General features: G+C 37.9%; 1 protein-coding gene across 3 annotated transcripts in view; it reads right to left on the minus strand.

The window, feature by feature from the left end:
- EXO1 (exonuclease 1) overlaps positions 1–14,749 on the minus strand; it is a 41,184-nt gene extending 26,435 nt beyond the window's left edge. For all 3 annotated transcript variants that reach the window (XM_060088389.1, XM_060088388.1, XM_060088390.1), the window contains exons 1-8: positions 14,564–14,749; positions 14,043–14,251; positions 12,666–12,839; positions 7,669–7,788; positions 4,805–4,928; positions 3,692–3,829; positions 2,530–2,742; positions 468–655 (exon numbers count right to left, since the gene is read on the minus strand). In XM_060088389.1, the coding sequence (XP_059944372.1) occupies positions 468–655; positions 2,530–2,742; positions 3,692–3,829; positions 4,805–4,928; positions 7,669–7,788; positions 12,666–12,826 (944 nt within the window). In that variant the 5' untranslated portion in view covers positions 12,827–12,839; positions 14,043–14,251; positions 14,564–14,749. The remainder of the gene's footprint in view (positions 1–467; positions 656–2,529; positions 2,743–3,691; positions 3,830–4,804; positions 4,929–7,668; positions 7,789–12,665; positions 12,840–14,042; positions 14,252–14,563) is intronic.
- Between the last annotated feature and the right edge of the window lie 318 nt (positions 14,750–15,067).

Genomic DNA, 15,067 nt, shown 5'->3' on the forward strand with positions numbered 1-15,067 from the left:
TTCCCTGTCAAGGGAGACGGAGAGGAAAGTCTTGGCGACTACCTATGTGACTCACAGCTCTACATCACCCTGGATGTATGTGGCCAGTGGCTATGGGAAGAGCATCCTCAACTGGCATACTCATATGCTCAGAGCATTCTTCTTGGTTAACTGAGCTTGCTTGCCATGAGGGGTTCTCTTAAGTGCCACCTTTGGAGTATGTACCTTAAGTGACTGACTGTACATGTTTCTGTCAAGTCAATCTAAGTAATTAGCAAGTTATAATGGATGAGCCTCAGGTTTATAAACAAAATGTTACTCTAAATTTTCGCTAGCATTGTAATTAAATTTAACAAAATAAAGATTTCACTATAAAAAAAGAAAGCAAAAAACAATTTGCAAACTTTTTACTGAATGTCTCACTAAAAAATCACCACAAAAATATGGAAGAAGTGCAAAGTTCTACCATTCTGGTTCAGAAAGGATACTGCCCAGCATAGCTTAGTGTTTCAGGATCAATGTCATCTTCATAGGCATTCAAAGGGATGAGTTTCCTTTTGATGGGATCAAAAACTAGCTGATAGAGGAAGGTATTATTGGCCCGAATAAATCCTTTGATGTAATCTTCTGGTACTGTTATATTCATCTTGAGATAATGTCCAATTTTCTTGATAACCTAATAATGAATGTAAAAATATTTATGAGTTATCTGCAGATAAAGAAGACGGAACACATTGTTCCCAACACCCATCACTTTACATTAGAGAAGGATGAGGAGGGATAGAATAATCAATTGCTTTTATCTATATTAAAAACCTCTAACAGTAAACACAACCATGTCATGACTTAAAATTCTAAGTCTCTATAACAGTATTTTCTTTGGTTTTTCTATTATTAATCCAAAGAATGAAAAATTCAGTTACACATCAAATTTACATTCCTAGGTATAACTTTAAGATACATTCTTCACCCTCAAAGCCCGTTTCATCTAGAAAGCAAAAAACAAACAACACACAAAACCTAAGAATTAAAAAAAATCCAAATATTCATAGATCATATTTTAAAAATGAAGTCAACATTCTAATTCCTGTTAGAGTCATGGATGATTAAAGCTGGAAGGGGCTTTAAATCTTATATATCAAACTCAGAGACAAAGAAGAGAAGATCCAGAGAACTGAAGTGATCCTGTAGTCACAGGCTAATTAGTGCATGTCGCTCTCTTCCGAAATCTGCCACCATCTCCCAACCTTGAGATCTGTCTATTCTAGTACACCACCCTTAGTCCTGAGGACTCACATCTTGTACCCTTGGAGACAAAAAATGGAAATTCTTCTCTGCAAACTCTAAAGGCTTAAGAGAACTACTCAAGGCGGGGTGGGGTAGGAATAAGCTTCTTTAATGTATGTTTAATTTTTTAAGGTAAAGACATCAGAGAAATTATAGAGCAGTGATGTATGGGGTCTCAGAGTTTTCTAGAAAATACATGACACATGATACCACATCAAATTATGAGGAAGTAATACAAGAATCCAGTTGTACTCTATTAAGCCACATTAAAGAGATTTACATAAATGTGCAATTCCTCTCATAACTTTCACTTGTTTTAGAAGATAACTACTTTTCATAAAAATATGATATTTATGTTAAAATGTAATGAATTAATTATTGTTAATTTTAAGTGAATTAATAAACATTTTGATTTTTCTGTTTCAATTTCTTTTTTTGGGGCTGCATTGGGTCTTCGTTGCTGTGTCAGGCTTTTCTCTGCAGTTGCAGCGAGCAGGGGCTACTCTTCGTTGTAGTGCACAGGCTTCTCATTGTGGTGGTTTCTCTTGTTGCAGAGCATGCGCTCTAGGCACACGGGCTTCCGTAGGTGTGGCACGCAGGCCCAGCAGTTGTGGCATGCAGGCCCTGGAGCAGGTGGGCTTCAATAGTTGCGGCACACAGGCTCTAGGGTGCGCAGGCCTCAGTAGTTGTGGCACATGGGCTCAGTAGTTATGGTGCACGGGCTTGGTTGCTCTGCAGCATGTGGGATCTTCCTGGACCAGGGATTGAACCTGTGTCCTCTGCACTGTCAGGCAGATTCTTAACCACTGCGCTACCAGGGAAGTTCCTTCTGTTTCAATTTCTGACTCAGTAAATATCAATAGCTATAACTCATATAAACAAAAATAATTGCCACAAAGAGATCTTAAGATTGTAAAGGGATCCTGAGACCAAAAAGTTTGAGAACCACTACTACAGAGTAACAGGACAGAAATCAAAAGACTATACGTTTTAACATTAATTCTACCCTAGAATATCTTATCCTTAAGTTTCTTTATATTAGTCTTTATTTAAAAAAATTACTACTTGTTTTTTGTCAGTTGCTGAAAACATGGTTCATCCGTTGCCAAAAGCAAAGTTCTAGTGTTTTAGTCATTTTCTCCTTTCAATGACACCATATTGGATATGGATATAATAGAATATTTAAGATCCATATTCTGAGTTCATCTATTATTTAAGAACTGCTTCAGAAACTGAATATGACACTTGGTAAATCACTCTTACCTTTAAAATATCTGGATTGTTGGCTAGTCTTAGTACTTTGCAGGCCTTGGCTAATCCAATCCCACGCAGCGATGAGAGATAGTCACAGCCTGAAAGAATGCACATATAACGGAACTTCTCTTCTGTGAACACATCCCCAAGCTGTTTGCACATTCCTAGCCGAGCCTGATCAACTTCTAGTCCATTTCCAAACTGGTCCATTTTTAAAATAACCTTCAAGAGGGATGGAAACTGTTAACACCTGAAAGAGCCATTTTTATTTTTCATCATCTAAGACATTGCAGTATTCTAAGAAGTCTTTCTTGTTCTTTATCATAACTGGGAAGAGAGACAGGTAGGTCAGTTAATTACTGTGATATTTGCAAATAAGTTAAATTGAAGCATAGGTTACGGCTAGACAAGGTCATACGCCAGAACTCAATTGTCTTGACTCTGGTATAAAGAAGGCCCTTTTTGACATGATAACCTATTACAGGGTTATCATGTCAAATAGCAATTCATACAAAAAGCATTTTCTCCTTACCTTCCGCTTTTACATATTAAAGTAACCCTTTTGCTTAGTCTTAAAGTAATACATGTCCATTGTAGAAAATTTGGAAAACACAGAAATTCAGGAAGAAGAAAACAGAAGTTGCCCCAAATGTCTCATCTATCACTGTTACCCAGCATTAACCTTTTCACAGATCCTTCTTCATCTATGAAATAAATAGATAATATAAATAACATAGATATTAACAAAAATGAAACCACCCTATAGTTTTGTATCTTAATATATCATAATAAAATTTTCCATTAAATAGTTTTATACATAATTCTAAATAACTGCAGAACATCTCATTAGTAGATAAGTTAGCTTATTTACCTAACCGAATTGAAAAATATAAAGCATGTAAGTTATCATTATTAAAAAATAAGACCACATTCCACTAAAGAATTTGGAGAAAACAAAACCCTCTAATTGTAAGGGCTTACTCTGAAAAATTGTCCAGATTACACAAATGTCAAGCAGCAAAACCTTTCTTTTCATTTTAATAAAACAATTATTAACAACTGTAAGTAAATATTAGTTGCAGGTATTAAATAGGATAAAAAACTTTAGCTCCTGATTTACACTATTTCCATCCACATAGAAAAATAGTATGGAGTAGTTGTAGTTAGGTACCTTTTTACAGCCAAAAGCGAGGAGATCAGAGTCTTCTGTAATTACAGCTTGTACAATACCAGCCTTGTTAAGATAGGCCAACTGTGCATCTGCTTCATATGGAGCCACAAGACAATCTACTCCCTGAGACCGAGCAGCCTATGGGAAAGGATTGGTCAATCTAAAGAACAGCATCTGCAAAGCACTGAACAACTTCCTGTATCAAAGCCATTTTATTACCCGCTTCAACATGTATTGAATACTTGCTAATATTATTTTTGAAAATCATTTCCTTTGAAGTAAGTTTTTCTACTTTTAGTCCTATATATATTGAACTAATCATACAGCCACTAAGAAATCTTTTTAAAAAATCAATACATAAATTAGGAAAAAAGAAATATTGCTGTACATTTGGGGGCAAATACAAGCTATAAAGCTTAATTATTTCAAATTATAGAAAGCTACCATCTTAAGAATGATTATGCCCTAAAAAGAACACAAGTCATGCGTTTCCCCAGGTTCTCTTATCACAGAACACGAGTCTGACACTGTACTGATGAAACAACAGAATTTAATCACTATCTTCCCATTTGTTTACCAAGCAGTTTGAACACAGAACTGAAAAGGGGGAAGTGTGGGCTGTGATTTTGGGCATGCTGACACTAAGATTTATGGTAACAGGTAATAAGGAAATAAGCTTCTAAGAAGCAGATCAAGTAGACTAGAAGTCTGTAGAGATCCTGAGTTGGCCAGGCTACTTCAACAGATCTCTGACAGTCATTGATGAGTGAAGGCTACAGTAACTGTCGAAGACTATGAGAGTGGGGGAGGATTGAACCTCCAGGAATTTATTCCTTGCATCTCTGTGGAGCACATTTATCTATGTAAGTACACATCTAAAAAGGGAGAGCTTCACTTATTCCTTAGGATTTCTCCCTTGGAAACTGTTGGACTCCTCTCTTCTACCTACAGATACTGTTCCTTCTTCCTCTGACACCCAGCTTTCCTGAAGGTTAGGCCTAGAATAATTTTCCTCCCTTTACTTCCTTAACAAACAACTCAACAAACAACTTATAACTACCCTAAATGAACCCAGTAATTTGTTACTTTGGCTTAATTTCTTATTTAGCTCACCTTAATTACGTTGTGGGCCATAGCGTGTGTGATATTGATAGAACGGGTGAAACATTCTCTGGCTTCTGAGACCTTCCCCTCACGAAGAAGCTGCTTTCCCTTAAGAAGATTGGCTTGTCTTCTTCTGCAAGATAAAAAAAAAGGTGAGAGAAGGACTCAAAAAATTACAATAAAACTATAATTCAAGAATTTTTCCTAGAATAAAAAAAGTTTGACTCATTTGAAAGTGCACATCTAATTCTTGAGAATATTAACCCGGATCTTTCGGGCTTCTAGACAAAAAGAACAAGGATTTACAGTGCCTGTACACACAAGCTTATCATCAGACTTTCCCATAGCAATGCTTCAGGTCAAAAGAAAATGGAGTAATGAAGACACTTAAGAAAATGTAAGTCAAGGCTTTTACACCATTAAAACTAACTTTCCAGTGTAAAGGGTGCAAATTTATCAACATACTAAGAACTTGAAGTATACTGTTTCCTGTGAGTTTCTCTGTGGAATCTATTAATACTAGAGGACAAACTATGGAAAAACCAAAATAACACGAGAGACATTAATATAAGGACTGTTAATAGCCATCAGCTATATGGTAATTTGTAGACGCAAGACTAAATAACTACTGCTCTCTCCCTGTTTAGGGAGAGAGCAGTAGTTATGTGCCCTGACAATGTAGTACCACTATTTTTGAAATGGGGGGAGAGAGTGCACATGCAAAGGAAAGAAAAAGAAACTGTAACAGTTTTCAACAATCATATTGGTAGTGGTAGTATTCGTATTTTATTCTGAATCTATTGTTGAGTATAATGTGGGGTAAAATAAATGAGCTATTATAAGATATTCTAACTTTATTATCCTTGTATCCTTGAAAACGAGGATTCTCAGTATGAAAGAAAGGAGCAACGGACACAATACAGAAAAAGTTAAGTAAAAAAAACCCTGTAGTCTTGAATTTGAATTGAAGTATCAGTATGAACTCGTGAAGTTTACCTTTTAAGTAAATGTGCATATACACATACACACAAATTTCCTAGTTCACTTTTAAACTGAGCTCCAGAGATGAGGAGACTTTGTAGAAAAGGATTTTAAATGCCCCTCCCACCACTACAGTGGCACAAAGAAAGCTGATCCTACAGAGATAAGTCAGAAAGAGCACTCAGGTCAGAGACAGACAGCTGAAACATTTTTTTAGCCTTTCTTGAAGTTAGCAAGAGGAAATAACTCTGTAATTAGAATTAAGAACAAGATGGGGGACACCCAGGTGGGATATGGCATGGACTAGTCCCTTAGCTACACTGGTTTAGGGTTGGCACCAATCCTTTAAGAACTAACCTGGAACTAACTTTTTATTAAAAGTATTTTTAATAAACTGTGTACTATTCCTACTAGAATGTGGGTGCAGACAGTCTCAGTTAACCCTTTTATAAACTTTATAAAGTTCTGACTTTAAGAATCAGAGCTCACTAAATACAGCTAGATTGAAAAACCTAGACCTGAAGAGCCCTCTCTAATTTGATTCTAGGCCCAGAGATGGCAAAACTAGGTAAGCAGCACTCTCACAAAATGATCACTCAGTGAGGTTTACTTCTATTTGGGGCTAACTCATACTACCTTTAACAACTAAGCCCAGTGCTCTTTCCTGTACAGCACAATGACTCCTGGACCTAAAAACTAACACAGGGTAAAAACAAGAACAGATGAAAAGTGGCAGAATAGGTGCTTCAATAAAATACAGAAATTCTTTAAAAAAATACAAAAATTCTTTCTAAGGTCTGTTATAAAAATACTAGATTATGTTGAGTTAAATATGAATGATAAAATTTCAATTATAACTACTAAAAGAACAGAAATAAAGTACATCACTTTTCAACTAGAAACAAGAGACAACAATAAGGGTGAAAAAAACAATCAACCCAGATTAAGCAAGGTAGGAGCTATAGATTAGTAATTAATGATCAATGTAAAAAGAATAAAACTCTCCAGTTTTAAAAATGACAAAGATTGGGCTTCCCTGGTGGTGCAGTGGTTTACAGTCCGCCTGCCGATGCAGGGGACACGGGTTCGTGCCCCAGTCCGGGAAGATGCCACGTGCTGCAGAGCGGCTAGGCCCATGAGCCACGGCTGCTGAGCCTGTGCGTCCGGAGCCTGTGCTCCGCAACGGGAGAGGTCACAACAGTGAGAGGCCCGCGTACCGCAAAAAAAAAAAAAAAAAAATGACAAAGATTGACAGAATGGATAAAAAAATTACAGTGATGTGTTCTTTATAGAAGACAGACTTAAAACCAATGACACAGTAAAACTGAAAATAAACAGAAAAAGACATTAGGAACATACAAAAGAAAGTTGTTACTGCTATACAAACATCAGACAGGATAGACTTTAGAACAAAAAAGCATGGAGACTAAGAGTCACTACATATTGCTTCAATTTGCCACAAAAATATAACAAATTCCAAACTTGAATGCAACCAATAAAATAGCTTCAAAATAAACAAAGCAAAAAAAATTGGACAGAACTACAAGGTAATTGACAATTCCACTATCATAGTGAAATTTTAATGTACTTTTCTCAGTAATTGATGAATTAAGTAGACACACATAAAAAACAAACAAAAAAACCATTAAAAAACCCAATAAGGATATGGAAGATTTAACATTACAACCAATAAGCTTGATTTACTGGACAGACATAAAACCATCCACTCAATAACTGAAGAACACACATTCCTTTCTAGCACACATGGAACATTTAAGGAAATCTGTTCATGTACTAGAGATTAAAACAAGCCTCAACAAACTAAAACAAAAAGAAATTCATACTATACAGACCACAATGTCAGATCTTAAAAAGTTAAAGAATTAACTTACTCTCTTCTAGACTTCTCCACTTCCTTTTTAGAAGGTAAAGTACATCCATCAAATACCAGGATAGGCTTGATCCCATGAGATAGTAACATATTTACAAATTTCATACAAAACCCTACATACCTATGAAAATGAAGAAAAGTAATTAAATGCTTTGCATCTTTAGGTAATACTTTTTCTCTTTTTAAAACTAGATGAGACAGGTTATGAAAAGAGGTTTCTGTGTTTTTAAGCAAATGTTTTGACAGGAAATGCAAACTCTAATTTAGACTTGGATCCTAATGGGCTATGGGATATTTGCTTTCCTCATGTGTAGATTAAAAGGCTTTGACATCCCTTTCAGTTCTGACATTGTGTGATTCCATATCTAGCCTTTTTACCCCATTTTCTTTTTTTGTTTGTTTTGAGAAATTTCGAATCTATTGAAAAGTTGAAAGAATAATAGAAAAAATACCTGATTTCTCCAACAACACCATTATCATATCCAAGAAACTTAATAGCCACAAAATACCATCTAATATACAGTCTACATTAAAATTTGTCTGATCGTCCCAGTATTGTTATAACCAGTGGCGACCTGCTAAATGTTTTAACAACAAGTTCTAGAGAAAGTGGTACCTAATATGTAGCATTTGTCAATCCCTGACATGAATATTCTACAGTGGTGGATAAACTACCAATGTGGGCTCACTAAATGCTGAATTGGGAGGAGATGGTGTATAGCTAGCTCATAAAAATTGACTCCAGCACAGCACTGCTACAATTTTTTCCCCAGTGCAGGATGCAAACAAGAATCAGGTATTGCATTTCAATTTTTATTCTGGCAAGACAGTTAACAATAGCTACACGTAGATTCATTCCAGGGTCACATGGATGGCTCAACATAGGCAAATCATCACTGTGATACACCACATCAACAAAAGACAAAAACCATGTGACGATCATCTCAATAAATACAGAAAAAAACATTTGACAAAATTCAACATCCATTCATGATAAAAACCCTTACGAAAGTGGGCATAGAGGGAACATATCTCAACATAATAAAAACTATTTATGACAAACCCACAGCCAATATAATACTCAATGGTGAAAGCTCAAAGCCTTCCTGCTAAAATCTGGAACAAGGCAATGATGTCTGCTCTCACCACTTCTCTTCAACATAGTATTAGAAGTCTTTACCACAGCAATCAGACAAGAAAAAGAAATAAAAGGTATTCAGATTGGTAAGGAAGACATGATATCATACATAGAAAACCGTAAAGTTTTCACATAAAAACTACTAGAACTGATAAATGAATTCAGCAAGGTAGCGGGATACAAGATTAACATACAGAAATCTGTTGCATTTCTTTACACTAACAATGAAATAGCAGAAAGGGAATGTAAACAAACAATCCCTTTTAAAATACTTAGGAATAAACCTCACCAAGGAGGTGAAAGACTTATATGCTGAGAACTGCAAAACATTAATAAAGGAAATTGAAGATGATTCAAAGAAATGGAAAGATGTTCCATGCTCTTGGATTGGAAGAATATTGTTAAAATGGCCATACGACCCAAAGCAATCTACAGATTTAATGCAATACCCATCAAAATACCCAAGACATTTTCACAGAACTAGAACAAATAATCCTAAAATTTATATGGAACCATAGAAGACCCAAAATTGCCAAAGCAATCCTGAGAAAAAAGAACAAAGCAGGAGGCATAACCTGCCCAGACTTCAGACAATACTACAAAGCTATAGTAATCAAAACAGCATGGTATTGGCACAAAAACAGACATACAGATCGATGGAATCAAATAGAGATCCCCAAAATAAACCCACACACCTATGGACAATTAATCAACGAAGGAGGCAAGAATATACAATGGGGAAAAGACAGTCTCTTCAGCAAGTGGTGTTCGGAAAGTTGGACAGCTGCATGTAAATCAATGAAGCTAGAACACAGCCTCACACCATACACAAAAATAAACTCAAAATGGCTTAAAGACAAATATAAGACAAGACACCATAAAACTCCTGGAAGAGAACATAGACAAAACATTCTCTGACATAAATCATACCAGTGTTTTCTTAGGTCAGGCTCCCAAGGCAACAGAAATAAAAGCAAAAATAAATAAATGGGACCTAATCAAACTTACAAGTTTTGCACAGAAAAGGAAACCATAAACAAAACAAAAAGACAACCTACGGACTGGGAGAAAATATTTGCAAATGATGTGATTGAAAAGGGCTTAATTTCCAAAATATACAAACAGCTCCTACAGTTCAATTACAAAAAAACCCCAAACAACCCAATCAAAAAATGGGCAGAAGACCTACATAGACATTTCTCCAAAGAAGACATACAGATGGCTAATAGGCACATGAAAAGATGCTCATCATCACTAATTATTAGAGAAATGCAAATCAAAACAACGGTGAGACAGTGAGGTACCACCTCACACCATAGAATGGCCATCATTAAAAAGTCTACAAATAATAAATGCTGGGGAAGGTGTGGAGAAAAGGGAATCCTCTTACACTGTTGGTGGGAATATAAATTGGTGCAGCCACTATAGAAAACAGTATGGAGGGAGGTTCCTTAAAAATCTAAAAATAGAGTTGCCATATGATCCAACAATCCCACTCCTGGGCATATACCCAGACAAAACTGTAATTTAAAAAGATACATGCACCCCTATTTTCAGAGCAGCACTATTTACAACAGCCAAGACATGGAAACAACCTAAATGTCCACTGACAAATGAATGGATAAAGAAGATGTGGTATACATATAAAAGCAATGAAACGATGCCATTTGCAGCAACATGGATGGACCTAGAGACTATCATACTAAGTGAAGTAAGTCAGAAAGAGAAAAACAAATACCATATGATATCACTTACATGTGGAATCTAAAATACAACACGAATGAACACATCTATGAAACAAAAACAGACTCACAAATATAGAGCACAGAATTGTTATTACCAAAGGGGAGGAGAGGTTGGGGAGGGAAGGATTGGGAGTTTGGGATTAGTAGATGCAAACTATTATATATAGGATGGATAAACAACAAGGTCCTACTGTATAGCACAGGGAACTATACTCAATATACTGGGATAAACCATAAGGAAAAAGAATTTATATATATATGTATAACTGAATTACTTTGCTGTACAGTGGAAATTAAACACAACATTGTAAATCAACTATACATCAATAAAATTTAAAAACAATAGCTACACGTACAACTTCCATCAATTTTAACTCAAAAATATGAATAAAAAGACACAATCTTAAAAGATAATCTTCTAAATCAAATATATTCATCTTAATGGAAAATTCACTACATTGTTCTTTTTTTCCTTTTATTGTAAACCAGTGACAATAGACCTTGATTGGTCTACAGAACAATGATTGGGACCTACTGATTAAGTATCAAGTAAAAATAGAAGAAAGCAAACATAAAATTGTAATAAATTTTAAAGGAAATTTACTTTTTTATTAAAAACTACACAGAGGGACTTCCTTGGTGGTCCACTGGTTGGGATTCTGTGCTTCCACTGCAGGGGGCATGGGTTCAATCCCTGGTCAGGGAACTAAGATCTTGCATGCCATGCAGCATGGCAAAAAAAAAAAATTACTAGAGAGAATATAAACATCAGACACCTGGTGCCCTCACTTTATATATTTTAGACATCTTTCCAGGTCAGCACATATAGAGCGACATCATTCTTTATTATGGTCATAAAGGTTTATCTTAGGCTTATCCAAATTTTCTGACCTTTTCTGGTTAATATCCCCATCCAAAGGTAAAAAAGAAAAGGAAAGTAAACTATCAAATGTGACTTATTAGTTGCAGTGGTGAAAAAAAATTACACAATACTTTGCTGAAACTTTCTAGTTCAGTAAACATTTACTAAACACCTACAACATGGTCAGTCCTGTGGAGTTCATCTCTGACAACAAAGGATACTCCCTGTACTCTGGACGACTCTTCCAGTTAGTCAAAAATCGCAGAATCCTTAAAAATTACCAAAAAACTAGAGATAAAGTTTCCCCCCAGTGAAGACAATTCAAAGAAACACTGAAGGTAGCACTGAAAAACTTGCAGTCTTCAACCATAATTGCAACTGCTCAAATTTAGTGGTGGAAAAGAAATCACTTTCAAAAAATGATTATAACAGTTGGAGTGGCAGAAGTGCCCAGACTCCTTCAGATCCACACAAACTGTAACAGGTCACTTTTGGTCAAATTAACTTCATAGGCCTGAAAGCCCAAAACATACATTCACCTTTCAATAATGACTTCTCTGTTACTCTCCATCCCCACCCCCTCCCTCCATCTTCTGTAAACAAAAAGGGTTATTATTGTCCATTGTGCTTAAGTGAATCAGACTAAGATCTATGAGCCTTTCCTCTAGGAGATAAATTATATATTGCAAAAAAGAAAACACATAATAGTATCCAAATTCCTGTGGGAAATCTCTGTCCAAAAACTATGCTTGCTTGTTTTTCTAGTGTTTCTATTTAAAAAATAAAGAGGACATTCGTCCTGCCTCAAATGAGGTCACAGAGTTATGACTGGATGTCAAAATGGTCACCAGTTTTGGCCCCAAGTGAAGTAAAAGGGAGTCAGAACAACGTGTCCCTTAGAAGCAACTACCTTGTTTTGCTAATAGGGCTTAGCAATGTGTTGTCTGTACCCAAGAAAGTAGGAGTCTGAAATCACCATGGATTTTTAGAATATTGTTAAAGAGTTTATCTTAGATAAAGAATAAAGAAGACAGTCTTTGTCCATTAGTGTCCTAATACTCTGGCTTAGTAGAAAGAATGAAAACTAGGACTATAACATAGAAGGAAATGTTCCCTGATTTGGCAATATTCTAAAGCCCATACTCTCACGTCTTGATAAACCTGGCATTGAATAAAAATGATCCCTTTCTGAAAAAAGGCATTATAAGTCTCATTCTTAATTGGCAATGAATTAATATAAGGTCCAAACTTACTTATCGGTAGGTTCACCTTTGGCTAGTTTTTCAGCACAAGCAACAGCTCCTTTGTGAAGCCAGCAGTATGTATCCACAGCTACTACCTGCCCTTTATACTTCCTCATGTGGATAGGTTCAGAAGCTTCTTTGATAAATTGAAGTAATCCTTGTATCCCCATAGTGCCAAGTTAACTACATGATACGAAAAGAGAAAGACAAAATTTAAAGCAAAATATATTTACCCAAAAGTGTTGGAAAAATAAAGAAAAAGAGCTTGGAAACTGATATAGCAACTATTATCATTCAGATATATGAGAATCATGCTCTTTAATATTTTAAGTGGGCTCCTCCTCCCTGTCAAACAATTTCCATAGTCTAGAATATTTACCCTAATCACTAATACTATCTCTAATGCCACTTCATAGTTCCTTAATGTTTATTTTTTCTAAAGTGCCTTCCCACTTGGAATCATAACATTTGCTCCAAGCCCTTAACACAGTATGAAGCAAGCAGAAGGTACTAAAAAGTATGAGTCTGTCTTCTCTCCAAAAAGGCATTGTTAAAATCTATAAAACTGTGTATGCTATGATACCACATTGCCTCTACACAGGCATTATAAGAAATAACATTCAAAACAGTTTGTAGAACATTTTAACTGAAAAATAAAATAATCAAACACAATAATAGAACTAAAGCTGTACTTTTCTAGGACTGAAATTTACTGCCATCAGAACGCTTTATTCCAAGCAATGAACGTTCTGTTTATAAGCAGTGGTGGGTGGCGTCCAGGGGCAACTCCACTGGACTCTCTGAAAGCTATCCCCAAATAATGTGAAACCGTGCCTGCTGTGCAAATAGTTTCAAGAAAAACGTTTTAGCTTCCCACCCTCTTCCGTCTAGGTTGCAGCTCCCAAGCCCTTTCTATATGGAAACCTGTCTGTAGCTGCCAGTCCTTTCCCAAGCAACTATTGCCCCTTCCCCCAACTCCCCTGATAAAAAAGTAAAAGCAGCAGACACTGAGCAGCTGCTCAGCATTTCCTAAAATAAATCTCTCCCATAAGGCATTACATTTGGGAGGAAAGGAAGAAAGTACAGGATCAGAAGTCAGACATACCCTGTTGAAACCCTGTATCAAAGCTGTGATATTCTAGTTCAGCAGTTCTCAAATTTCAATTCTTGGCACATTCTCAACTCCACTCCTAGGGACTATGATTCACTAGTCCTGGAGTGAGGTGGGAATTCTAAATTTTAAATATGGCAGGTAATTTGGACGCAGGAGGTCCTCTAGCCACAGTTTAGGAAAAACAATTAGTCTCCTACCTCTCAGATGTTCCTGAAAAGAGTTTTCTTTCTCTGGGGAAAACTGACATAGTATATACATTTCGTGAAACTTACAATTTTTTCTAAGTTAGGTAAATATTCTCGAATAAATGTTTCCTCTTCAGCACAATGAGAACGATGGGGGGCCTTAGGCACAAAGCATCCTCAGGAGCCCGCCCGCAGCACCAAGTAGTAGTGACAGCACAATGTCACCGCTCCATCCCGTCTCACAGGGATTGGCAGGGCGGCCCACAAGCCCTTTCCAGGAGACACGTTCCTTTGGTCTGCACAACGTTAAGAAAACAATGTACTTGTCAAACATTTGGAAGCTAGGAGGTTGCATGTAAAACTGACCTGATAGCTTCCGCAGGAAAACAAGAGGACCCTCCCTCCATTCGCCGAACCGCAGCCCTAGCCAGGCCGAGCGCGCTCTCCCGGCCCATACACCGCCGCACTACAAATTCATTTCAGGGGTGCCCCCCAGCCCCGCGCCGCCCTCAGGGCCACTGCAGGGTCCGGAAACGCGTGAGACCCTCCCGTTCAGCCCCAAACACCCCGGATCCCGAGGGCAGGGGCGGGAACCAGCGGGGACCCACCGCGTGCCCTGCACAGCCCGCTCCGCTCGCTTCCCGGGTAGGTCGCCCGCCGTCCGTCCGAAGGCAGCCCGGTGAGGGCTCAGAAGCCTATCCCCACGGCCCCCACTCGCCTGGGCCGGAGCACGCTAGGCGGCTGCGGGGAACTCAAGGGGCAGGGGCGCATGGACACAGCTGTGCACCAGCGGCCCAACCTTTCAATTTGCGCGGGATGGCCCGCGACCCCGCCCAGAGGAAGTGACGTCACGCCCCTTTGCGATGCCGGCTCCGCCTCCCACGGCCTCCCGCTTCCGGCCTGAGCCCGGATCTCGCCGCTTGGATTCGGCACGCTGGAGCTGCAAGTGCTTGGTTCCCGGGGCAGCCTTCTGGAGGGGTGAGCGGAGCTGGCTCTGCTGGACAACAGGACACGGCGCCCGGGATGCGCATTGAGTTCCTCTCGCGGGCTGCTGGGAGTCGAGGATCTCTCCCGACTGCGGCCTCAGGTCCGAGGGCTGAAGCTCTGAGAGG

Source organism: Mesoplodon densirostris, chromosome 2, assembly GCF_025265405.1.
Source record: "Mesoplodon densirostris isolate mMesDen1 chromosome 2, mMesDen1 primary haplotype, whole genome shotgun sequence".
NCBI classification, from domain to species: domain Eukaryota; kingdom Metazoa; phylum Chordata; class Mammalia; order Artiodactyla; family Ziphiidae; genus Mesoplodon; species Mesoplodon densirostris.